This window comes from Sorghum bicolor, chromosome 5, assembly GCF_000003195.3.
Source record: "Sorghum bicolor cultivar BTx623 chromosome 5, Sorghum_bicolor_NCBIv3, whole genome shotgun sequence".
Taxonomy (NCBI): Eukaryota; Viridiplantae; Streptophyta; class Magnoliopsida; order Poales; family Poaceae; genus Sorghum; species Sorghum bicolor.
The window spans coordinates 1781705-1808038 of NC_012874.2; the positions used below are offsets into that span (position 1 = coordinate 1781705).

General features: G+C 44.0%; 1 protein-coding gene and 1 pseudogene across 8 annotated transcripts; one reads left to right on the forward strand and one right to left on the reverse strand.

Annotated features, from left to right (window-relative positions):
- On the reverse strand, positions 9667 to 16443 carry LOC8083044 (putative disease resistance protein RGA3). 8 transcript variants are annotated; one of them, XR_002453338.1, is made up of 6 exons: positions 16113 to 16435; positions 15186 to 15988; positions 14977 to 15027; positions 14712 to 14755; positions 10439 to 14454; positions 9667 to 10262 (listed from the first exon to the last, which is right to left on the reverse strand). XR_002453338.1 is itself a non-coding variant. In XM_021461252.1 (4 exons), the coding sequence occupies exons 3-4, from the start codon at positions 14419 to 14421 to the stop codon at positions 12357 to 12359; spliced, it is 1956 nt and encodes a 651-aa protein (XP_021316927.1). In that variant the 5' UTR covers positions 14422 to 15105; positions 15186 to 15988; positions 16113 to 16443; the 3' UTR covers positions 12215 to 12356. The 8 variants fall into 8 exon arrangements, 1 of the variants encoding a protein (XP_021316927.1); XR_002453339.1 differs by having other exon boundaries at positions 15019 to 15105; XR_002453336.1 differs by having other exon boundaries at positions 14977 to 15105.
- Positions 23753 to 26072, forward strand: LOC8083046 (annotated as a pseudogene).

The window sequence follows — 26334 nt, forward strand, 5'->3', positions numbered from 1 at the left end:
TATGCAAAAAGTTTCATGATCATAGGATATATATATTATCCTATAAAAATTATAGAACATGTATTTATTAATTAAAAGAGCTAATTTTTTAGCATCCAAAAAATACTTACTTTCATAGTTTCAAATTTGTTCTGCATAGAGAACATCATGACAAGGCTACCCAAAAAATTTGATGAATTTATGATGCTCAAACAATTCACTATGAAATTCACAGGTTTAACCATAGAAAAGAAAAAGAGAAAACCGCTCAAAGTGGCTCAAAACCGCCCTTGTCCTCTCTCCAGGTGCTAAAAGTGACCGGTTTTGATAGTTGATGGTGAAAAACAGACGGTTTTGTAGTTGAGGGATAAAATTAAACTCGGCCAATAGTTGAGGGGCTAAAAGTAGACTTAATCCCGCTTTTTATGAAGTGCTTGATGAGCAGGAAATGCGTACGTACTGAATAGGATAATATTAAATCCACTACTTGCAACTTAAAAAATGACAAGTGTGCTGGAGGAAAATAATGACAAGTGTCGGCTCATGGCTTGTCAGCCGAATAAAGTCTTATTTTTAAGAAAAAATTTAAGTGTTTAAACTTCAAATCAAAAACATCACTTTCACTTCACATGGCAAAATAAAGAACAACAGAGAATTATATGAAAATGATATATATATATATATATATATATATATATATATATATATCAAAATGCGCTGATGTGCAATGCTGCCTCATTAAAAACCTTTCAAGGTATCACCTTGGCGAGCGGCCAGGGAGCGAGCATCCAAGCACGAGAGAGAACGAACGAGACAACACCGTTAGACCGACGGCGAGCGGCGGCGGAAGAATAGACAGGACAACGACTCACATGGTACACCGAAGGAGGAGTAGGGAAGGGAAAGGAGGTAGGAGAGGGAGGGCGAGGTCACCGGAACAGAGCTGGTCCGACGAGCTCAGTCGAGCAGGCGACCGACGGCAGATCGGATCGGATCAGAGCGAGACGAAGACGAAGACGAGCGAGGCGAGCTACGACGGCGGGGTGGGAGGATTGGATTAGGGTTAGGGATTTGGGGGTGGGGGGGCTACCGACTGACAGTGTTATATAATGCGGCGCCCGATGTAGGCTGTGGGTTGGGCGCCTGGGCCAGCCATTGGAGGAGACAAGGAGCACAGGAGCGGCCATGCTGGCCTTTTGGCTGTGTCGTGCCTGTGCCGTGTCATGGGCCAGGCACACAGCCCATGCACTGCACAGGGCACCGGGCCGTGCTACCACGGGTATGCCAACCATCGTGCCGTGCCACCCGTGGGCCATGCCAAAAGGCCATGTCGTGCCATGCCGCCGGCACATGGGCCGCATGGCCATATATATGCCTTGCATTGCATGTTCACACGGATAGATATATACAAATATTATGCTGCAGCTTGGGCGCATGCATCTACGTTGTAGAAAGGACTGTTAACTGATTTGTTTCGAGAGAAAAAACACTGCTAAATGGTTGATAGATTCGGATGATAAGCTCAAACTAGCAGGCTATTTATTCGTGCAACGCTGACCCATGCATCATATTCGCTTGAGCTTATCTACCGAATCTGTCGGTCATTCAACAGTGTTTTTCTTAGTACTTTCAGTCATGGCTTATCAGCCAAGTGAATAGAGTGGCAGGCAGCTTCCAGTGTCGCACCTAGCACTGAGGTCTCACTGCTGGCCCGTGCGAGCGAGCAATGAGTTCAAATAATGCCATTGCTACATGTTAGTATTAGGATAACATTCATTCCAGCAAGATCATTGTTGTTGAAGGATGCAAATGCAATGAAAACTCAACCGGACAGGTGGTGAGCAGGGGCGCCACTATAGGAATCGCCATCTTTGTTGAGTGGCAAAAGTCAGGCACTCGACAAAGAGCCACTTTGCAGAGTGCCAGACCTAACACTCGGCAAAGAACTAACACTCGGCAAAGAGCCACTTTGCCGAGTTCTTTGCCGAGTGCCTGACTCTTGCCAAAGTCAGACACTCGGGAAATAAGTTCTTTGCCGAGTGCCCGGCGCCGGCACTCGACAAAGAGTGTTAGGGTCAAACAGCATCCATGGCCGTCAACTTTGCCGAGTGCCCGTCGTCACGCACTCGGCAAAGAGCTACCACGTGGCAGGCTCAGGTGTTGTCAGGCCAGCTCGCCTTTGCCGAGTGCCACGTGACATGCACTCGACAAAGGACTCCTTTATCGAGTGCCTGTCACGTTAGCACTTGGCAAAGAACACTTCAGATGACGGTGACATGTGGCATTCGGCAAAGAATTCTTTGCCAACAAATTCTTTGTCGGGTGCCCTTTAAGGCTTTGCCGAGTGCGGCCTGCACTCGGCAAAGAAACCTAATCCTATAGTGCACTAGTGCGCCACAGCCTCCACTATCGTTGCACTACCACTGTTGCACATTAGGGAATGTACAGCCTGCTTTGAGAACCCGTCTGTATGATGTAATCAAAGGAGGGTCGTCAAATTTAGCACAATTCATACGGCATCATTCCATCGCGCCGAACAAAAACACCGCCCACACACAACGCAACCTCCAGCCCTTGGGGCACCGGATCCAGTGTCCTAGGCCGCCACAGCCTCCAACATCATGGCCACCGGCACGCTACTGGTAGCAGCGAGGAAGGCGGCCACCTTGCTGACCTGCCACTTGCCTCTCCGTGCAACCAACCAGTGGCGAAGCTAGAGCAAATAAAAGGTGGTGCATTTCTCTTAAAAAAACATAAACTATAGCTATAATCATGGTGAAAAATTGATTTACTTAATGGTGTTTAATTTTTTTGTGGGTGCATGTGCACCCACTGCCTTGTATGTAGCTTCGCCACTGCAACCAACTGTTGCAACATGACACCCATCGGAGCTCTGCACACATCCTCCCATGGGAGTGCCGGATCTGGCCATCGGGACGCTGAATCCGCACCGGCGCTGCCGTTGTCAACGAGCTTGGCGATTCTCGAGCAGCTACAGTAGACCACAGCTTGGGAAGAAGCCCTGCCACTGCCTTCCTTGCGCCCGCACAAGCTTCCGGTGGCGCGCTCTGGCGGCGGCGAGGAAGAGGAGGCCAGGAGAGGTGGTGGAGGCACCGGGCGGTGGTTCTGCCCGTGCTGCCCCGAGGGACGACGTGGGCAACTGAGATTGGTATAAGCAATGTGGAAAAGATTTAAGCTTGTTATTACTAGCAGGGGGTGGCTGTGCTCTTATGTTAGTCCTTATGGCTCAGTAAAAATGTTAGTGTTTTTGACAAATGTAGTCTGAAGATATTTTTGCATGTCTATTTAAGGGGAACACATTGGTTTCGGTTTTGGGGTCAGTTGCAACAAAGTGAAGAAAAGAAACAATACATCTACAAGGCTTGTGAGACAGAAGACATGAGATTTAGCCTTTTTCCCTCCTATAAGGATGACCCGTTATGTCTAGGTTTGTTTGAACTGAATTTTTCTCAATTTTGTGAGTCTACTTAAAGCATGAGTGTGAAAACTTGTTAGTAAATATGTAGTCTGAAATCCTCCATTATGGGCAAGGATGAAACCAGATATTTCTTCCATTATTATTTTTTAAAAAATAGGAATATAATTATTCCTGAATAAGGTGTTGCCATTGCAAAAGTTGACGCGCTGCATTGTTGTATAGAACAAATTAAAGAGAGAAGCAGAGCCAAGAGTGTTTGACCGACTCTGAGCCTTTGGTGAAGTGTCAGGCCTTGTTTAGTTTCCAAAAAAATTCAAGATTCTATATAATATCGAATCTTTGGACGTACGTATGGAGCATTAAATATAGATAAAAGAAAAAATTAATTGTACAGCTTGTCTGTAATTTGCGAGACGAATCTTTTAAGCCTAGTTAGTCCATAATTAGATAATAATTATTAAATACAAACAAAATGCTACAGTAGCCAAAACTAAAAATTTTCCTCACAAGGCCTCGAATAAAAAAAAAGAAGAAGAGGACTTTGAGCTGGAAACGCGTGCCTAGAAAGAGCATAGTAGTAGCCATTGTGCAAGTTTGCATGCCGACCTGCCGAGCAGGGGTTGCCAGCACTCGGAGAAAAACTGTGTTCTTCCAAGAATGGTTCATGAGTCCATGACACACGATGGAGGGGCCCAACAAACGAAGAGGAACCATCCGGGAAGCTGCCGTGGAGTTGTCATGCACGTACCGCTGCTTTCGGGATGGCGCAACTACCGTGTGCACTGGCTAGGCCTTGTTTAGTTGGCAGAAATTTTCGTTTTTAGCTACTGTAGCACTTTCGTTTTTATTTGTCAAACATTATCCAATCACGGAGAGCAACTCCAACAGTTTGGCAAATGCACTTGGCAAATTGAGATTTTTGGCAAAACTACAAAAAAGCTCCTCCAACAAGTTGGCAAAATCACTTGGCAAAAATTCAAGGTTGGCAAATTCTTCCCCAACCGGCGCATATATGCGCGCTTCGTTGGACTTGGCAAATCGCGGTTTTCGGCCCGTGGCCGGTTCTCCCGCGCGCGAACTGTGAAACTTAGGCCTTGTTTAGTTCCGAAAAGTGAAAAGTTTTCGGTACTGTAGCACTTTCGTTTGTTTGTGACAAATATTATTCAATCATGGACTAACTAGGATCAAAAGATTTGTCTCGTGATTTACAGCTAAACTGTGTAATTAGTTTTTGTTTTTGTCTATATTTAATGTTTCATGTATGTGTCATAAAATTCGATGTGACGGGAAATCTTGAAAATTTTTTGGTTTTCAGGGTGAACTAAACAAGGCATCAGGTGCTGACAGCGACGTGTTCACCAGCTGCTGCTTTTTGTTTTGTTCACTGCCAAACAACGACAGCGTGTGGCCAGCAAATCGACAGCAGCAGCTGACATGCTGATCTCCTCTAATATGAATGACACAGCAACACGCAAGTGGTAAGCTCAAACTGATTCCATATAATTTAAAAACAACTCAAGCTCAACTCAAGCTTTAGTCTCATACATGGTACTACCTGCATATAATTTAAAAACAACTCAAACGTAGTCTCATACATGGTACTACTTGCATATAATTTGAAAACAAATCAAACTTAGTCTCATACATGAAAGACTCCTCAAATTTGGTAGCTATATAAATCGGGGTGATTGTTCCAGAGGTGCTCAATGAGGTCTTCTTTGAGTTGGACATGTGTTTCGGGGTCTCTGATTTCTTTGTGCGCTTCAATAAATTCTTGTAATGTCCGCGTGGGCTGGCCATGTACGATGGACTGAGCAACGACGACGAAGTGAAACGGCACGGCAACGGCCCAAATAATTCATACATGTGGGCCACGAAATTTTAATTTGCCAACTCCAAATAGCTCACTGTTGGAGAGGCCTCTTTTTTCCACTTGGCATTTGGGATTTAGACTTGGCAAAAATAGAGATTTGCCAAGTGTAATTTGTCAAACTGTTGGAGTTGCTCTATGACTCAAAAGATTCATCTCATAAATTACAGATAAACTGTGCAATTAGTTTATATTTTCATCTATATTTAATACTCCATGCATATGACCAAAAATTTAATGTGACGGGAAATCTTGAAAATTTTTGCGAACTAAACAAGGCCTCAGGATAAAATCATGCAAGGGAAGAAAACGCATCATGCATTACTCGCAAGCAGGCCATGTTAACTGTACAGTATATAACTATATATAGAACAAAGCGTTTGTCCTTCTGAAATCTGATTTTTTTCCTTCATATGTAAAGAAAAAACCAAACAAAACGCTGCATGCTCTGATAGAAACGCTGGCTGGGTCTGTCTGACCGACCAGAGTTCGTGCACTTCACCAACCCCCCATCCATCCCCCCATGGAGAGAATAAAACAGTGCAGTTCACCAATTCACTTCTTCACATCAAGGAAGTTTGCAGCAGCTCGCTGGAGTACAGGCAGGATGGAAGCAGTGAGCAGCAAGTAGATAACGCACTTCTTCATGGGAAAGCAGAGGTTGAGGATGCCCCAATTGCCTTTTTGTTTTGGGCTGCTTCCTTGATACATCAACTCCTGAAATCGTCCTCCACAGGTACCTGAAACGTGTCCATCCACGTTTTCACCCATGCAGGTCGTTCATCTTGACTAATAGGCTACTCAAGGACTGGCAACTGTGCCAAGTGCACTTGACCTGAGTACTCAGAAGTAACTCAAAATATTCAAGAAATTGAACAGTACAAGAGTTTGTCTGTGTTTTTTTACATCTCCATCAGCAGCAGCCAAATTATTAAACCAAACCAAATTTTAACTCCTTGTGCTGCTTGCATATTGAACTACATGATATTAGTATTTTGCTAAACAAGACGACTGCTCAGTATTCCTGCTTTTCCCTTTAGTGGCATCACCGCGCATATCTGTGTCAACTTTTTGGGGAGGGTGTTCAACTGAAAAATTAATAAAATCACAGAGGCTTCAAGAACAGCACACAACTGTAGCTTGTGAGGCACACAAAAGCACAAATGGTACCATGCCCTCCAGACCCAAATGATTAAATGAATGAAACTGGATCATGCAATACAAACAAGAACCTCTCCTTAGCTCTAGAAAACCATGAATCAACACAAATGGTCGATGGACCAGATCTACCTCAAACTAGAGTTCAAATTATCCAACTCATACATGCATCTGGCAACCGGGCCTTGTTTAGTTCGTGAAAAGAAAAGTTTTTGGATACTATAGCACATTTGTAACTATAGCAATTAGTGTCCAATTATGGACTAATTAGGGTTAAAAGATTCGTCTTGTAAAATACATGCAAAATGTGTAATTAGTTATTTTTTAATCTATATTTTATACTCCCTCCATACTTGAATTACTTGTCGTTCTGGCCTTCTGCAACGTTCTCGTAAAAGATGTCGCTGTGCATTCGCAGCATTAGTTTGGACGCAAATGCCCCCGTCCCTCCACCTTTTGACTTCACGACCATCAAAAAAAGTATGCTGGCGGGGATTCGAACCGTCAACATCCAGCGTTGAAGACAGAGAACCAGCCAATTGAGCTATGCAACATTGTTATAAAGGTAACACCTGTAGCGTTATTTAATAGGGGCAAAGAAGGAAAAATACCCTATAATTAATTACTCCTTGGTAAGCACAATCATGTCCTAAACGTCAACTAAATCAGGTATGGAGGGAGTACTCCATACATGTGTCCAAACAATGCTATGTTTCACTATACGTATACCAAGTAAACATGCATACATTAGGATAAATATTTATTTAATAACTTATCAAGCATGTAAAAATATTTCCTTAACAAACCACAAAGCATCTATTATGCTTGTGGCTGTTCCCCCTTTGCTAATATGCTCTATCTTCTGTCATTGCGAAGGAGGCCTCAGCTCTTGTGTTGGGCACTCGGCAGGCACTGCCCTTGCTTCATCTCTGCAGCAAGCATCGATTAGCCTTGCCCTGCTCACCTGCAGAGGCTGGAGGGCCTGCAGCAACGAGAGCACCGATACCTGATCGGACCCTGTGCGCTGGCTGTCATGTCTCTCCCTCCCTCCGACGAGATCGATGGGGACGAGAATATTATCAGGAGTTCCCTCTGTTCCGGCTTCAAGCTGCAGAGGAGTGTACCGGAACGGAAAGTTCCCTCGTCCCTACTCACCGGAGACTGCATCGAATTTATATATTTTTACTTTTAGGTGCCCAACTCAACTCATGTAACTTCTGTGCCTTGTGACAAACCTGTACTGTAAAATGTGGCATTAAAGCATGCATTCGATCTCCACCATAGGACATATATAGCAGCAAGCAAGATGCAGTGCACAACACCATCATGAGAAGCGTCCTCCAGCACAAGAAATTTTACGGTTTCAAACCGTCACAAATGCTTTTCAAAATCATCACATCTGTGCATCTGCCTGCCTTCTTATTCTTATGCCCAGTACAAGCAGCCATGGTGCTGAAACTCTCTCTACCTTGTGGTGACTGGTGAGTCACACACACACAAACACACACCTGTATTCTGATTAGGACAGGCCATGCAACTAGCAAACCACAGTCAGTATATATCAAACAATTTTCCATCTTTTTTTTGAGAGAACTGGAGGGGCTTTCGCCCCTACAGGTAATTTATTAAAAGGAAAAGACAGTACAACTATAGAAACACATACGTACAATAAAAACAGAGAAAACAACAGGATCCACTCAGGGAACCTTAAAAGAAACAAAAAAACACAGCAGAAAGAGACTACCAGCTAACCAGCTACCAGCTAAGCAACAGAGAAAAGCCATTGAAGAAACGAATGTTCAGATCTTGAATTTACTCTGAACTTGAGCACTTTGAGCTCCTTGATAAAGCTGGTCCTGCTAGAAGAGACTTGGGGCTGAATGTTGTCAAAAATGAAAGCATTCCTGGTAGTCCAAATTGCCCAGCATAAGAGAATTATAGACTCCATGAAGAACCGAGAACCAATTGCATCTTTTAGGAAGTGCATACTAGAAGGCATTTCTGCAACTGCTGGAATATCCACACCTATTGACTGCCAACATTGCTTGGCAAATTCGCACTGAAGGAACAGGTGATGGACTGTTCCTTCGATACCCAGATTACATAGAACACAACTGTATGATTGTAAAAGTTGTATGATTGTAAAGCCATGTTTTTCTGTCTCAAAATATTCCTTGTGCTGAGCCTATCTTTCAAGAGCAGCCAAAAGAAAACCTTATGCTTTGGCTGACAAAAGCAGTTCCATATCCACTGTATGGACTGATGGTGGTGGGACTGTCCCTTGATGAACTTGTATGCCCTTGACGAAGAGAAGTGCTGGCCCCACTGATATTTCCATTTGTCGTTATTCTCATTCAGGTTGAAGAAATCCCTCTCTTGATGAAGTGCTTGTAACTGATTAAAAGCTATTTCTGACAGAGGCAAGTTTAACAGATGTGTGAAGTCCTCTTGTACCCATGCTTTTGCCACTGATATTGCCTTTGTTTTTGCAAAGGAGCATAATTCTGGGAATCTTATTTCCAAGCTCTGTTGATTCCAACTATCCACCCAGAACAGACATGTCTCACCGGAGTTTACTTGAATTTGAACCACCTATTTGTAATGCTGTAAGTTTTTCTGGTTGTCTCTCCACAAAAATGATCCTTTCTTGGAAACACCTGGTAATTTGCCATTTGGATAGTGCTTCTCCCAAACAATCTGTACCCAAGGTATGTCTTCCTTATTGAAAAATTTATGCAGATTTTTCATTAGAAGTGCTTTGTTTTGTTTCTCAATGTCTATTACTCCTAGTCCTCCTTCCTGTTTTCCAATACAGACCATTTCCCAAGCTGCTTTTGGCTTCCCTCTTCCATTGATGTCTGATCCCCTCCAAAGGCAATTTTTTCTATATTTATCAATTTGCTTGATTACTGTTTTTGGGAGTTCCAACGAGCACATGTAGAATGTGGGTAGAGCTGAAAAAACTGCATTTGTTAGCTCTAACCTTCCAGCCTGAGTTAGAAAATTGGATACACTTAACAATCTTCTCTCACATTTACTGACCAGAGGTGGTTAAACCCAAAGGCAAACCCAAATAAGTGAATGGTAAAGTCCCCTTGGAGCAGCCAAAAGTTCTAGATAAGTGATCAAGTCTTTCCTCAGACAAGTTGACTGGTAACATCATGGATTTTCTATAGTTTACCTTCAGGCCAGTACAATTGGCAAAGGTGTTAAGCAGAGATTTAAGAAACATTAACTGTCTTGAGTCTGTCTCCATGATTATCAAGGTATCATCAGCGTATTGCACTATGGGGAAGTCCAGATTAGAATTTAAGGGAAAGGGCAATCTTAGCAGACCTAAATCCTTCCCTTTATTGACCAAAGACTGAAGGAAATCTGCTGCCAGGACAAATAATAAGGGGGATAAGGGATCCCCTTGTCTGACTCCCCTTTTGCAATTAAAAGTCTTCCCTGGCACCCCATTCAGTAAAACTGCAGAAGTATCGGACTCAAAGATTTTTCTCATCCATTTTATCCATAACTGGCCAAACCCCTTGGCCTGCATTAGGATTATCATTGCTTCATGTTCTATTTTGATATACACACAACGAAATTGCATAGACACAGACGAGCGTCATGTGAATTGTGACTGACGAGATGACGAGCTGGCCCATCATGTTGATTGAACAACAGACCACAAACGTCTGTTCTTCTGGAATCTGAAATTCCATACTCCTATGTGACAAAGATCAAAGCATTGCACTACACAGGCGCGCAGAGAATTCTTCATATCATTTGAAGCCAATTGAGGACACCTAGCTCCCAGGTGCAGTGGGCCTACAATGCAATAATAGGGAAATCCATAAATGTCAAAACTACATTCTCATCCAAAGTATTCAAGAAATCAAACCGAATTTTAAACAATAATAAGGAAATTGGCTCTCTAGTGAATGTACACATGAAAACAGGGGGACTGCCCATAGCTACAGCTACAAATAGCACAACAAACTCACCCGATTAAGCGGCAGCTTGCAATCGCTGGCCAAATCCTCCCCACACGGCCACACCCCGTTCATCCGTCTGATTCTGAACCAATGAAGATATCAGGGATGTGGGAGATGAGGTGCCAGTCCTCCCCTGTTCCTCTCTTGCAGCGCCTCTCCAGGTCGGGGCAGAACAAGATCGCCAATAGATTCAGAGACGTGAGGTCCTTTATCCCCTCCGGCAAGGATTTGATGCCCGGGCATGCGTAGATTCTGAGCTCTTGAAGAGAGGTGGTGAGGCGGCAGATGGATTGTGGAAGGCAGGTCAGCTCTCGCAAGTCTGTAATCTCGAGTTTGCGTAGAGAGCAGAGTTCTCCGAGGCAGTCGGGCAACTGTTGAACTGCATCGCAATATCCTATCTCGAGCAACTGGAGGGATGTGAGTTGACCCATTGTTTGGGGGAGGCTGGTCAGGCTATGGCAGTGATTGATTTTCAACTCTTGCAGACACCGGAGTTCCCCTAGCGACTCGGGTAACTGGTGAAGTGCTTCGCATGATTGTATTACGAGCTTCTGGAGGGATGTGAGTTGACCCATTGTTTGGGGGAGGCTGGTCAGTCTATCGCACCTGTCGATGATCAACTCTTGCAGAGACCGGAGTTCCCCTAGCGACTCGGGTAGCTCGCAGATATCATCCCAGTCATGCAGGCTCAGGGACCTCAGGGATGTGAGGCTCCACAAGCTCGCAGGCACCTCGGTGTGCACTCCAGAGAATCTAAAAATCTTCAATGACTCGAGTGCCGTCATGTGGTGCAACAGCTTCCACCCACCCATTCCTGTCACATTCCGTAGTTCAAACTCCTTCAGATTGTTAAAACTGGGGGAGGAAGAAGGCCCCTGGCATTGGCCTGGCAACTGCAGCAGCTGCTCACTTCCCTGCAAAACTAAATGCTGCAGTGACGGAGGAAGGTGCGGCATCACCTCCAACTTAGGACAATCCTCAATCTTTAACTCTGTTAAGCGGCTACCAACTCGGACTTGTTCGAAATGAGGTGTTAAATTGTAGTTGTAGCAGCCTCCCTCATTTTCTACATCGGGCATGGTCCTCTCTGGTACTATCCACACCCGTCCCAAACGAGGCAGTTTACACATCTTCAACTTCACCAGTGAAGGAAATGGGCCTCCACATATGCTCTCAACAGAAGGCATCCATAGGAGCCCAAGCTCCTCCAAACAAGGTAGTTCGACAAGCACATCTAGATGCTTCAACTTCGGGAGATCAAACAGCCACATCACCCTCAAAAATGGGAAGGGAGCAGGGCCCTGTACTCCACCACCAACTTGACTCTGCATCCACCCTGCAAATTGCCTACCTAAATACCCACTAATGTACAGCTCTTTAATACCAGGTGGTGGTTCTAGGCCATCAAGCACATCTTGCTGCAACTCAGTGTTTACCTCTTCCATGTTCTTCAACATCCAATTTAGTTCCAACCTCTGTAAGTTTATCTTCTGTTTCAAGCATGCCACATGTGCATCATTCGTATCCATCACATGTTGAATATCTATGATTGTTAGTTCCTCACCCAACCTAGATACATTTGCAAGCTCTGATATTCCAGCAAACTTTTCTCCCTTACCAATAGCAAATAAGCCCAACTTTTGAAGTCGACTGAGCTGTCCAATACCTACAGGCATTCCTCCCAATTTTGTACAACTTGTTAAGTTCAAAACTTGAAGCTTATCCAAGTTGCCGATGCCTTCAGGCAGCTCTACTAGCGAACGACAGTCATGAAGGTCCAAACACTCTAGATTTTCCAGTTTTGTCATACTTGATGGTAGCCTCTGAACTTTGGTGAAACCTAGTCTCAACAATCTTAGCATTTTGTTTCTGCCAATGGAATCTGGCAAGCATTTCAGCTCTCGACACCATGATAGGTTCAATGTTCTTAACTTCTGCAACTTGCAAATTGAGTCTGGCAACACTGTAAGCTGAATGCAACTGCAAAGATCAATACTTGAAATCATATGACAATCACCAATAGAATCTGGCAAACTCTTTAGCGCTATAGAGCCCGACAAGTTTAGTGTTCTTAACATTTTCATCTTACCAATGGATTTGGGTATCTCGACAAGTGAATTGCTGTGTGTTACATGAAGTGCTTGCAGGCTCCAAACATCTGAGATACCCTCAGGAAGCGTTTTACATCTTTGTAATAATGACATGGAAAGATATTTCAGATATTTAACCTGAGATATGATGTTGGCTCCTTCTTCATCTAGATAGCCCACCATGACACTACGCAAGTGCTTTGCATGCTTCAGTGCCATGACATTTGTATAATCTCCAGACCAAGGCATATATACAGCACGTGCCTTTCTAAAAATATTTTTGGGTGCCAGATTTTCTGGCCGTTCAATCAAAGAGAAGTATCTGCAGCCCTTGGCGGAACTGGTTGCCTCCTTTGGCACAGCAGGTGAAATTTTGTCATCCAAAATGGACAAGGCAAGATCATGAACCAAATCGTGCATCCTGCATTTGACTCTTCCATTCCAGTCTTCAGCCACATCTTGAAGAAAAGACATTTGCACAAGAGAATTGAAGTACTTGTCACCAATATCCAAGAACTCAACACCAGCTTGTGGAGTTATCATATCATGAGCAATCCATTGGTCAATCAAATGTTCTTTATCTATCATGTAACCTTTAGGAAGAACTGAACATATTGTGAAACATTGTTTCATATGGGAAGGCAAATGGAAATAGCTCAACATCAAGCATGCAGATACTGATACACTAGCTTCTTCACCCTCAACATCGAGTAAATTGCTGTCTCTCATGGCCTGCCACTCTCCAATGAGTTCCTTGCCACGGAGGACGCCTGCAATAACTTTAATTGCAAGTGGCACACCACCACATTTATTCACGATTTCTTTTCCAACCTCTACAAATTCAGACTCCAGATGTTTCACATGCATTCCTAAGCTTTGTTGGAACAGTTGCCAACTGTCAGCCAGAGATAAGAATGGCAAGCTAAATTGGTATGTTGATCCTACTGTTCCCGCTACATCACTACTACGCATAGTGAGTAAAATTGCACTTCCAGGTGTGCCACTCTTCAGATGCACCATGAACTGGTCCCACAGAAATTGGTTCTTAGTCCAAACATCATCTAGTACAAGTAGATACCTCTTTCCGGTCAGTTCGTCTGATATTTTTTTGCTCATTTGCTGCAAAGGATATTGTTCACACTTCTCACCAGCAATAGCTTCAAACAACTTCCCAACAAGCTTTGCAACATCAAACTCCTGTGATACATGAACCCATAATTTAATTTCAAAATGCTTGTTTATAATGCTGCCATCGTTGAAAACCAGTTTAGCCAAGGTGGTTTTCCCTGAGCCACCAAGTCCAACGATGGAAACTATGTTGATTGTCTGTTGGCCTTTCACTTCTACAAGTTTAGATATTAACTCACCCTTATCTTTGTCTCTTCCAAGTACAGATGCTGCATCAATGTTTGGCAATAATGGCATCTCCCCAACTGTCATGTTCACATGATGAACAGGGTGACCAGCTGGTAAACTATTTGTTATTATGCTAAAATCCTTTCTTTGTTTCACAATTCCAGCAAATTCCTTCTTGATTGCCTTGATCTTGCTAGCAGCTTTGCACTGAAATATAATTGATTTTGGTTTATTACATAGATATTTGGACACAATACCACCACTAGCAGTAGCTTCATGTTTTTCAGCCTTCAGCTGGAATTCATCGACAATATCATCAACATCGTAAGCAATATTTTTCAATTGTTTGAGCCAAGAAAACGATGGATCATTCCCCACAGCTTTATCTCCTACACTTTCCAACCAACTGTTGATCTCTACAACTTGACCATGGAGCTCTTGGAGATCTTTTTTCGCTCCCACTATGGAGCTGTACTCCTTCATTAGCAGTGGAACTAACTTGTTGCCAACAATCTTCAATATTCCAGATGCTACAGCAGCTTCCATAGTTTAAGGCGTCTCTTTTGCCCAAATTAAACCCTAATATAACGAAATTTACTGTGACCAGTTAGAACAACAGAAATTATGGAAAAGTAGACTGCTGAACAATGGTATATACATTTTTTTTATTAGATTCAATGTAGCTACAAGTTTCAATTGATTGGATCTACCCTTGCTGACCATATTATTTGTTTTATTCTTTTTGCTGTCCTGAAGTATGACTAATTGAAACAGTTACATGAAAGCATCGGATTAATCAGTAGTCGATAGCTGTGGTAAACAGTCAATCCAACGACCTCTGCTGCCTCTTTGCAGATAGATTTAACCAGCCTTCTGGTTCCTAACATAATGAAGCAAAAAAGAAGAAAATATTTGATTGGGAATCATGAATATATATTTTATATGCTGCATACGAAAAATGGAAAATAAATATTGTTTTCCTTCAAATCCATGATAAGCCTCTAATTAAGCAAACACTTTATACTCGAAGTGCAGCAAAATGGAATAGATAACATAACATGAAAGGGGACAAACTATGTAATGATGTTAAGGTTAGCATACCAGAGTCAAGCACTAAAGCGATTGTCTTTCTAGTTGGTATACCTTCAGTTCCTGAGAGGCCAAAGGCTAAGTTATTGTCCAGAACTCCAAATGATTACCGTTGACAGTAGAAAGCGTAGAAGACATAATCTAAATGGACAAACATAGCAGGAGCAATGAACAAAACAATATAATACCATATTCTTGGTAAAGGAAACAATATAAAATACCTGGAACTCGGACAAATAAAGTTTTCTTCAGTATAGTTTCCAATGCCAAGTACTGGGCAGATCAGATCTTTGTGGAGCTCAGATGTAGTGCACACCAGAGCTTGAGCCTAGATCTAGATAGCCAGGGATGAGAGCACTTGGGATTGGGAGATTCTGCTAGCTTTTGAGTTGTGACCTTCCTGGTGAGCTAATCAACTGAGACCAAGGAAAGCAACGTAACAACTAGCAAGGACACAAGGAGTAATGCAAATCTGTTTGGCCAACTGTCCGAGGGCCCCCATGGACCATAGTCATAATTTAGAGGACTGGGACAGCACGCTGAATGGAGCAATTTTTAACTTGGTCCCTCGTGTTAGAATCAATTCGAGTATGTCACGTAACATTATGCTTTCAACTTTCAAGCACTGTGAATTTGTCATGGATGGGCAGATACAGTGTTTTGGACCTTTTACATCTCCGTGATCTCAATGGCTCAACCTAGCATTTTACTTTACCGTTGCTCGATACACATGGCTCATGTCCTCAGATTAGAAAGCAAGATTTATTGAGTTTAACCTTGTATAAACATGTCTGAGTGTCTGACCTTACAGCTTGTATGTAAGGGCCTAAGGGAAAGGATTTATAAGGCTTCTAGGATTCTGCAATTCTTCCATAGTAATGTGTTGTCATTGCAAACGTTGAGGACAGGAGAGAATCAGCCAAGGGTGATTGACCGGCTCTGAGTCTTGACATCAAGTGGCAAAGAAATTGATGAAGCTTGCCAGAATTTTCGCAGAGAGAAAGGCCTGCCTCCATGATTGATGCTACACAATTGAAAGATGGAGGGACCCAAACAAAGCAATCATGGATTCGCACTCTTCTTCAAAAAAGAAAAATGACATGTCGAAAAATATCAGGGAAGATGCCGTGGAGTTGTGGCACACGTACCATGGCGACTGCTGACAAGCCAACTAACCAAGTCCAAGTTCACACTTCACTTCACTTCACTCGGCGCTTTGTTTGACGTTGAAGCAGCAAGGCACCGTACCACCGGTGGGCGATGGCGCATTTCGTCGAACAGGAGGCGCGCACTCCCGGCTGGTTTGAGTGCCTACGCGGCCTCTCCCTCCGTAGGACAACGCTTTCCCCACCAAAGGCAAAGGGTTAAGGGTGGGCAGGCAGGTATAGGCAGGCTCGCGATTCCACGTGCGTGCGCAGGGGCCGCGCGTGACCAAGGATGCAGGCAGGCGTAGTCCATGCCCGTGCGGGCGTGCCATTGAAAGAGTCCGTAGTCGGCGACGACTCAACGAGACTGCCGACCAAAAAATAAAAACAAATAAAGCAAAATTAGATCCATACCATTAAAAGAATCAATATACTAGGTTGTGGTGTGGGACTCCTATGGATAGGTTGAAACGGCTTAGGCTTTGTTTACTTTAAAAAATTTTACAAAATAGGAATAGTAGCATTTTCATTTGTATTCGACAAATATTATCTAATTATAGACTAACTAGGCTCAAAAGATTCGTCTCGTCATTCCGATCAAACTGTGTAATTAATTTTTATTTTTATCTATATTTAATACTCTATGCATACGTCTAAAGATTCGATGTGACGGCTGAAAAATTTTGCAAAACTTTTGGAGAACTAAACAAGGCCTTAGATCAAGCGGGTTGGAGCAGTTTGCTTTTTTTTTTTTTGGTATGCGTGGGTTAAACTGCTGTGCTTTTTGACCTGTGGCCATATAAAACATTAAGGCCTTGTTTAGATCTAAAAAGTTTTTGGATTTTGGCACTATAGTACTTTCGTTTTTATTTGACAAATATTGTCCAATCATGAAGTAACTAGGCTTAAAAGATCCATTTCGCGATTTACATGCAAACTGTGCAATTAGTTTTTGTTTTCATCTATATTTAATGTTCCATGCATGTGCCGTAAGATTCCATGTAATAGGAAATCTTGAAAAGATTTTGATTTTTGGGTGAACTGAACAACGCCTAAATCACCCTGTTCTATCTTGATCCAAGAAACATCAACATAAGAACAACATTTATCTAGCAGGTGATCTCCTCATTACCAGACTAATTTCAGTCTTTTCAGTATGCAATATTATGGCCTTGTTTAGATCCAAAAAGTTTTTAGATTTTGATACTGTAGCACTTTCATTTTTATTTGATAAATATTATCCAATCATGGAGTAACTAGCCTTAAAAGATTCGTCTCGTGATTTACAGGTAAACTGTACAATTAATTTTTGTTTTTATCTATATTTAATGCTCATGCATGTGCCGTAACATTCGATGTGATAAAGACTTCAAGATTTTGGTTTTGGGGTGAACTAAACAAGGCCAGCATGGAGTAGTTACGATGATGAGCCACCGGTGAATCTCTGGTTCCGCCATGCTGTCATGTGCAGAGTTCGAGTGCTCAAGCTCCGTATGTTTTCCATGCGCTATCTTGAGCTAGATGACCTGTCTTTCGTTTCTCAGCACCTGACGAGGCTGGACCTAGTACTCGATGTTACGAGTGGAATGTCAAAGTAAGAACAGAGAAGAATAGAATGAACTCAGTGTTTCTTTATTCATTGATCACGGGTATTTATACAAGTCGGGGGGAGAGGAAACTCTCGCCCCAAGTAAACTCGAGCCCACGATGAGTCGTGGGTGATATCACGGAGGTGGAACCGGTCTCCACGGGTACGTGCGTAGTCGTGGGTGATATCCCGTAGGCGGTCGTGGAGGATGTCGTAGTTAGGATAGATCTCCCGTAAGGGGATCCGAGGAGATGAGATCACCCCGGATAAAATATCCGTAACACTCCCCCTTGATCGAATCACTTGTTGAGATCAATGAATCGTATTGCTCCTCCAAAAATTCCTGTAGGATAAAAACGAGGAAAAATACGTGTGTATATGTGCTATAGTAAAACTCCTTAAAACTGCTTGGGAAAAGAAGGAGAAAGTTATAGCACTTAATGATTACCTCATTGTAAACTAATATGAGAAAACCTTTGCAGGAGAAAAACTCACGTTGTAGTTTAGAGGACAATGTGTGTCTTTGATACCCCTTTAAAAACCCCTGTGGGGAAAACAAGGAATATGACACTCTTGTGTTAATATTATCTCATTAAAAACTCCTTATGAGAAACCTTGTGAGGAAAAACTCATAGAGAGAAAAGAGTATAATATGATGGTGTAGACAGGCCAATGTCTAGGAGATTTCTCCCCCTGAACTTTGCAAATCCCTAAGTCGTCGCATACCAATTTCTTTGACACATTTTTCAAATGATGAAGCTGGTAGGGACTTAGTGAATAGATCAGCGAGATTGTCGCATGATTTGGTTTTCAAGATATCAATCTCTCCTTTTTGTTGTAATTCATGAGGATAGAACAACTTTGGAGAGATGTGTTTGTTGATATTGCTCTTGATATAGCCTGTCTCCATCTGTGTAACACAAGCAACATTATCTTCATAGATAATGGTTGGAGCTGTGATAGCTTTAAGACCACACGACTGCTGTATGTGGTTGATCATTCTGCGAAGCCAAACGCATTCACGTGAGGCCTCATATAATGCGACTATTTCAGAATGATTCATGAATGTTGTTGCCAAGGTTTGCTTGGATGATGTCCATGATATGGCGGTTCCGTTTTGTAAGAATACGAAACCGGTTTGTGATCTGCCATTATGGGGGTCTGATTGATATCTAGCATCGGTGTATCCTATCATCTCAGGATTTGTTCCTCTTTGGAAGAATAATCCGAGATCCCTTGTGCCATTAACATATCTGAGGATCTGTTTTACTCCTGTCCAATGTCTCTTGATAGGAGCGGCACTGTGCCTTGCTAGCAAATTCACTGCGAAAGCGATGTCAGGCCTGGTGCTATTGGCAAGGTACATCAGTGCTCCGACGGCACTAAGGTATGGGACATGAGGTCCTAGGATTTCCTCCCCCTCATCTTGTGGTCTGAATGGATCAGTGTTTAGTCCTAAAGACCGAACGACCATAGGGGTTTTGGAAGGATATGCTTTGTCCATATTGAATCTCTCCAATACTTTTTGGACATATGCAGATTGATGCACAAAGATTCCAGTTGAAAGATGCTCAAGCTGTAGGCCTAAGCAGAATTTGGTTTTACCCAAATCCTTCAACTCGAACTTCGTCTTAAGATGTTTGCATGCCTCATCAATATCTTGTTTGTGGCCGATGATATTTAAATCATCAACATACACCGATATGATGCAGAATCCCGTTTGGGATTTCTTGATGAAGACACATGGGCAATCATCACTGTTGGAGTAGCCCTTCTGCAGAAGGTACTCGCTGAGTCGGTTATACCACATTCTTCCCGACTGTTTTAAGCCATAGAGTGATTTCTGCAGGTTTACACAATACATGTTGCGATTTGCGTTTTGATTCGGTATTGGGATTCCGTCAGGAACCTTCATGTATAAGTCCGAATCAAATGACCCATAGAGATATGCAGTCACTACGTCCATCAACTGCATAGATAGACGATTTTGTACAGCCAGAGAGATTAAGTATCGAAATGTTATTCCACCCATGACTGGAGAGTATGTTTCATTGAAGTCAATGCTGGGTCTCTACGTGAACCCTTGTGCTACAAGCCTCGCTTTGTATCTCACCACCTCGTTGTTCTCGTTCCGCTTTCGGACGAAAACCCACTTGAATCCCACAGGGAATACTTGTGGAGGTGTAGGTATTACTTGTGAGAATACTTGTCTTTTTGTGAGCGAGGATATTTCTTCTTGGATTGCATCCTTCCATTGGTTCCAATCCGAGCGCGTTTTGCACTCTGCCATGGTCTTAGGATCTGGATCATTTTCAAGGATTTTGGCAATCATTGCGGAGAAATATGAGTCGACAATTGTAGTCTTTCTATCAAATGACTCTCCAGTTTCTGCATAGTTGATGAAAATTTCATGGACCCTTTCCGATGCATCATCATTTCCCAAGATGGTCGCATCAGGGTATTCCGATGTCCCAGCATCAGTAATTGAGTGCACTGTTGATGTGGGATGTGAAGGTTGAACCTCCACTGGGTGTTTCTCAACATGAGGTTGAGCTGCATTTACTGGATCAGAAGATTTTGTCTTCCGTTTCCTTTGCTTGCTAGAAGCTGTATCCGTGGAGATAGCCGTACTTCTCCCCCTCTTACTAGGGAGTTGAGTAGTTTTGTTTGGTACCTCTACTCTTTCCGGTACATTTCTCGCTGGATTATAGGATTTTGTAACACCCTTATAATCAGTAAATGCGTCTGGCACGTTGTTTGCAATGTGTTGCAAATTTATGATTTTCTGAACTTGGAGTTCAGATTCTGAAGTACGTGGATCTGAGTTGGGTATGTCTGGAGCATCCCAATTGATTTCCTAGCATTGTTTGTGATGTGGTAAGTCTTCCCCTAATGCCAGGAAGTGATCTTCATTGAAGATACAATCAGCGTACCGGGCCGTAAAGAGGTCCCCTGTGGTGGGCTCTAGATACTTTATGATCGACGGAGATTTGTATCCCACATAGATCCCTAATTTTCTATGGGGGCCATTGTTGTACGCTTCGGTGGTGAGATCGGTACGTATGTAGCGCAACCGAACTTTCGCAGATGGGAAATGCTTGGGGATTTCCATGTACTAGTTGCAACGGGGACGTTGCATGGTATGCAGTTGGTCGCAATTGAATCAGTTCAGCAGCGTGTAAGACTGCATGACCCCAACATGAGGTTGGTAGATTGCAATTCTGCAATAGCGGTCTAGCAATGAGCTTGATTCTCTTGATGAGAGACTCGGCTAACCCATTTTGTGTGCGGACATATAGGACAAAATGCTGTACTTGTATTCCTAAGGCCATACAATAGTCATTGAAGGTACGAGAGGAAAATTCAGCAACGTTATCCATCCTAATGGATTTTATTTGATGTTCAGGATGTTGCGCTTTGAGTTTGATAACTTGCGCAATTATTTTGGCAAAAGCATGGTTTCGTGTCGATAGAAGAGACACATGAGACCATCGTGTAGATGCGTCTATTAGAACCATGAAGTACCTGAACAGTCCCGATAAAGGATTTATCGGGCCACATATGTCCCCTTGAATGCGTTCAAGGAAGTTGAGTGGTTTAACTTTGATTTTGAGGGAAGAGGGCCTCAAAATTAATTTCCCTGTTGCACATGCGGTGCAAGTGTAATCTGAGGATTGGGGAAATTTTGCATTGGTTAGCGAGTGACCAACAGAATTGCTAGTAATTTTTCTCATCATCCCTATGCCAGGGTGACCAAGGCGATCATGCCAAGTTTGGAATGCATTGACATTCTGAAAAATTACTTTGTACGTAACATGTTGTACGGGTTTTATGTATGAATAGTACAATCCAGACGAAGTTGAGGGAATTCTTTCGAGAGTATCTCTGCCATATCCGTTATCCTTTGTAATGAGGAGGAACTCCTCATTATTTTGGTGATGGGTTTCGATATGATACCCATTTTTGCGGATATCTCTATAACTCAATAGGGTACGAGTTGAATCAGGATACAGGAGTGCATCCTCGATTGTAATCGTTGTACCCATAGGGAGCGTAATAATGGCTCTTCCAGAGCCTGCTATTACGGCATCGCGTCCAACGATTGTTAAAACATTTCCTTTGCTCTTTGTGAGAGTTTGGAAATATTTTATTTCCCTGAGTATAGAGTTAGTGGTGCCACTGTCCACTAGGCACATTTCCTCATCCATCGGATTGACTCCCGTACAATCTATGAAAATAGAGAATATAAAAGTGAATGAAATTCTCAACATGAATATATATGAAATATAAACATTTATTGATGTTGAATTGTGCATAAGTCAATGAACATTGGGCAAATTCCTTCTTAGAAGAAACTTGGGCATCAGACTCTTTGGTGGCCATTGCCTACATGTTTATTTGCATAAATTTAATTAATTTTGGGGTTGTAAAATTAACAAGAATGTAATTGCATATTTATATAACAATGTAAATTGCTTATATAAAAACAATGTAAAATTGTATATGTAAAGCAATGTAAAATTGCCTATGTAAGACAATGTAAAATTGCGTATGTAAAGCAATGTAAAATTGCGTATGTAAATAACAAGGTGGACTTGTTTATGTGTAGCAAGGTAAACTTGTATATGTTTTATGGTATTTTGATTTCTTATTTTATGGAACATAGGTAGTCACCATGGAGGTGTAGACCTTTTTATATTTTCACTTTGGGATGTAGTCCTTGTATGTTTATTATTAAATTTGGGAGAGCATTTTGAGGAATAAATCCCGCAGTAGTATGAGTACTACCTTGTAGTCGCCAAAATAATAATAAAGTAAGGTGACATCTAGTGAAAAATAGTATTCCAAATAGGGAGAAAAATTGACCATAAAAATATTTACATATATACATGTGATAGGGAATTGTAAAGACAAAACGCGTTCGACATGTAATAAATTTTTCATTCATAATATGATTGCGGAATGTAAAAATATTTACAATGCAATATATACATCAGTGTCTAAATTTACAAGAAAATTAGACTAAGAAGCTGATGTAATTTTAGGGAATGAAAAATGCTATGTAAATAAATAAATAAAAATTAGCTAATGCATAAAAATGAAAAGCCAATGATAACTGGCCCAGGCTGAAAGCTCGCAGGCCCCAACCTAGGCCTGGGCCACCAATTTGGCCCAATTGAAGGAGGGGGGAGTGGGCCATATATAAGCCAGGGGTTAGGGTTTCCAAACCCTAACCCCCAGCTTCCCAACAGCTGCCGCCGCCAGGAGCCAGGCGGTTCCAACCGCCGCCGCCGCCAGGGGGGCGCCCTGCGCGTGGCGCCACGTGGGCCCGTGGGCCCCACTTCGCCGCGCCGTGGGGGGGCGACTGAGAGCAGTGGTGCGCGGTCGGGACGCCGCGTGAGGCCGCGGACTGGGGCGCACGCGCCCGCGGAGGACTTCGCCGTCGGGGGCCGCTGGGGCCGTCTCGTGCCGCGCCGTGATGCCCCGCCGCGCGCCGCTGCGGCCAGGCGCGCACGCCGAGAGGAGACGGGCCAGCGCGGCGTCAGGAGCGGGCGCGGGCGCTGCGTGTCGCGACGAAGCTGAGCGCCTGGAGGGGCCGCGCCGCGCGCCGTGACGAAGCCGAGCGCCGAGGCGCCGTGGCCGCGCTGAACCATGGCCTGGCGGGCCGCCATGTCGAGGCCGAGGCGCCGTCGCATCGGGCAGGGCCACGCGCGCCGGAGGCCGAGCGGGTGCCGCTCCAGGCCGAGCGCGGGGCCTCGGCTGCTGCGCCGAGGGCGAGCACCCGCCGGGAGCGAGTCGCGCAGGGCCGCCCGCTCGCCGCCAGGCTGCGGCATGGTCGCGCGAGCCCGCGAGTGGCGCCTCCTCCTCCTCCCCCTCTCCCCAGTGACGGTCTCAAGCCGGAGGAGCGCGTCCCCGAGCCGAAGGCCCGTGGGGGACGCTGATCCACGTGCGGCGGAGACGCGGGGGCGGAGTTGGTGGCGGCGGTGGTGGAGCAGCGAGCGCCGGGTCGACGAAGTACGCCGGCAGACGAGTCGGCGCCGATATCCGCGCCGCGATGGTCGGTGGAGATGGACGGCGCGGAGGCGGGCTGTGCGCAGCCCGCTCAGGAGACGGCGTCGGCGTCGGGTACCGAATCGGCGACTGCGGCTCTATGCCCAGTGACAGCCATTGGCTGGCCACCATGGATGGTGGCGGTGGTGGGCACGGGCCGTCGCCGTGGAGCGGACACCGAGGCCGGGGTGGAGCCGGCAAGGCGAGGACCGGCGCTGGAGGCGCCGGTGGAGTCGGTGCCCTCGACGGAGGCGCCGCTGGCGGAGCCGCGGATGTCGCCGCGGGCGAAGCCGTGGACGACACCACTGAATGCCGTGACGGAGGGGCGACGTTTGCACGTCGGTGTCCCTCGAAACGACGTCGTACAGGAAAACGTTCGGGGTTCCTATTGAGATCACGGCGCTCGGCCCGAAAGCCATAGCCGCGAGCCTCTCCAAGGAGTTCCTGGATGTCCACCAGTAGTTCCGCCTGAAGGCGGTTGTTGCCGAAGTGTGTGCCCAATGTCCGGGCACGGTTCATCGCCATCCAGACGATTTGAAGGATGAGAGAAGCCATTGAGGCAGGATTACGGCGAGGGAAAGGCATGATTCTACCTTGGGTGACGCCCTGGGTGAAGGTCGATCCCTCGACGATGTTTTATCCAACCGAGCTATTCCCCTCTGGGGTAGGAGAGAGCGATGTGCTGATAACGGGTTACGAGTGGAATGCCAAAGTACGAGAACAGAGAGGAATAGAATGAACTCAGTGTTTCTTTATTCATTGATCACGGGTATTTATACAAGTCGGGGGGAGAGGAAACTCTCGCCCCAAGTAAACTCGAGCCCACGATGAGTCGTGGGTGATATCACGGAGGTGGAACCGGTCTCCACGGGTACGTGCGTAGTCGTGGGTGATATCCCGTAGGAGGTCGTGGGAGATGTCGTAGTTAGGATAGATCTCCCGTAAGGGGATCCGAGAAGATGAGATCACCCCGGATAAAATATCCGTAACACTCGACAGCAGCTTTCTCAACTTCTCCAGCTGCCCGGCCTTGGAGCATTGGTTGAGTGTGGTCTCTTCACTGCCAACAAGATCTCATCCAAGAGCCTCCCTAAAGCATCTGAGCTTGACTCATTGCTTTTTGGATGTATTTTCTCGTGTTTACATTTATACCCCAAGTCTGGTCTCACTGTGTCTAGATGACCTCCGGCAGATGACTCCGATGCTTGACAGCATGTCATCCATTAGTGAAGGCATTTGTCCGGATAACCGAGGAATGTGTGGATGTCTGTGCAAAATTGTTAGACCCAGAAATTTTGGATTGTATCTGCCAATTGTGTGACAGTTCTGAGAACACTGATGGCAGTGGTAATTCTGTGCTCCTAAGAGGTTTATCGCAAGCTAATAAGAGCTTGGTGTTGATTTATGAACCAGAGCAGGTAAACTTACACTTTGCCTAAACTACATTCTTAATAACTCTATATGCCATTCTCTTGTTTATGCTACATTGTCTACATTATTGCATCTTTTTTTTCCAGATTATTTTCAAAAGTGATTTGAGATGGTGCCCTGTCTTTAACAACCTGAAGGCTTTATTTCTCAATGACTACTGGTGTACACCTGATGACTTCAACGTATTAGTCTGTATTCTTGAACACTCGCCGGTTCTTGAGAAACTTACACTTGAACTGTTTTGTGAGGTACGTTCTTTATAGATGATAAGCAATTTCTGCAAATGAGAATAGTTACACCGATGAGTGATCTTGGGAAAAATGATTTATTTCACTGCAGGGACCTAAGTATAGAGTTGAAATGAAAGGAAGCTTCAATCAGATGGAGCGACCGGCTAAAATTTCAGAACACCTTAACATTGTTGAAGTCAAGTGTCAAGATGTTGATGAGAGAGTTCTCAAAGTGTTAAAGTTCCTTTCTACCTTTAACATATGTAAGCTAACTTGCAACTTTCCTGGTACTTTTATTGACAAACAAACAACATGCACTATGTAGACATACATTTAGCTAGCAGATAAAATCACAAAAGTCTGAACTTTCACCTGCAGTTAGTAAACTACATGTCAAACAATCAGTAGGCTTTTGTATTCTAATAATAATTCGAAGTTGAAATTGTTGTAGTGTCATAATTAGTAAACTACATCAAACAATTAGTAGGGTTTTTTTTCATTCACTGTTAGGTCAATTGAACATATGACAGTTAATTGGATTAGCCAGCAGTTGTTCATGCAGTTTTAGGATTCTGTCAAGTTGCTGATTTTGGTATTCATATATATAACAGTTAACTCTGGAGTTACTATGATTTTCATTTTTGTACAGATTTTGGTGCCTGAGTTGAGGCGCTATAAAATTCGGGCTGTCAAGGGATCTACTATCTTTCACTGTCACAAAATGTAAGGCTGAAGTTGGCTGGAACAAGGTTGTCATCTCTGTGATTATTATATATGGGCGATTGGGTAGGTTATGTCAGCTATAGACCTGTAGCTATATGGATGTCTAACAAATGGCAGCACAAATTGTTCATAACTTTAAGTATCAGTAGTTGTATCAGGCACATCATCCTGCTGTGATTTCTTTGGCATGGAGATCACGAGT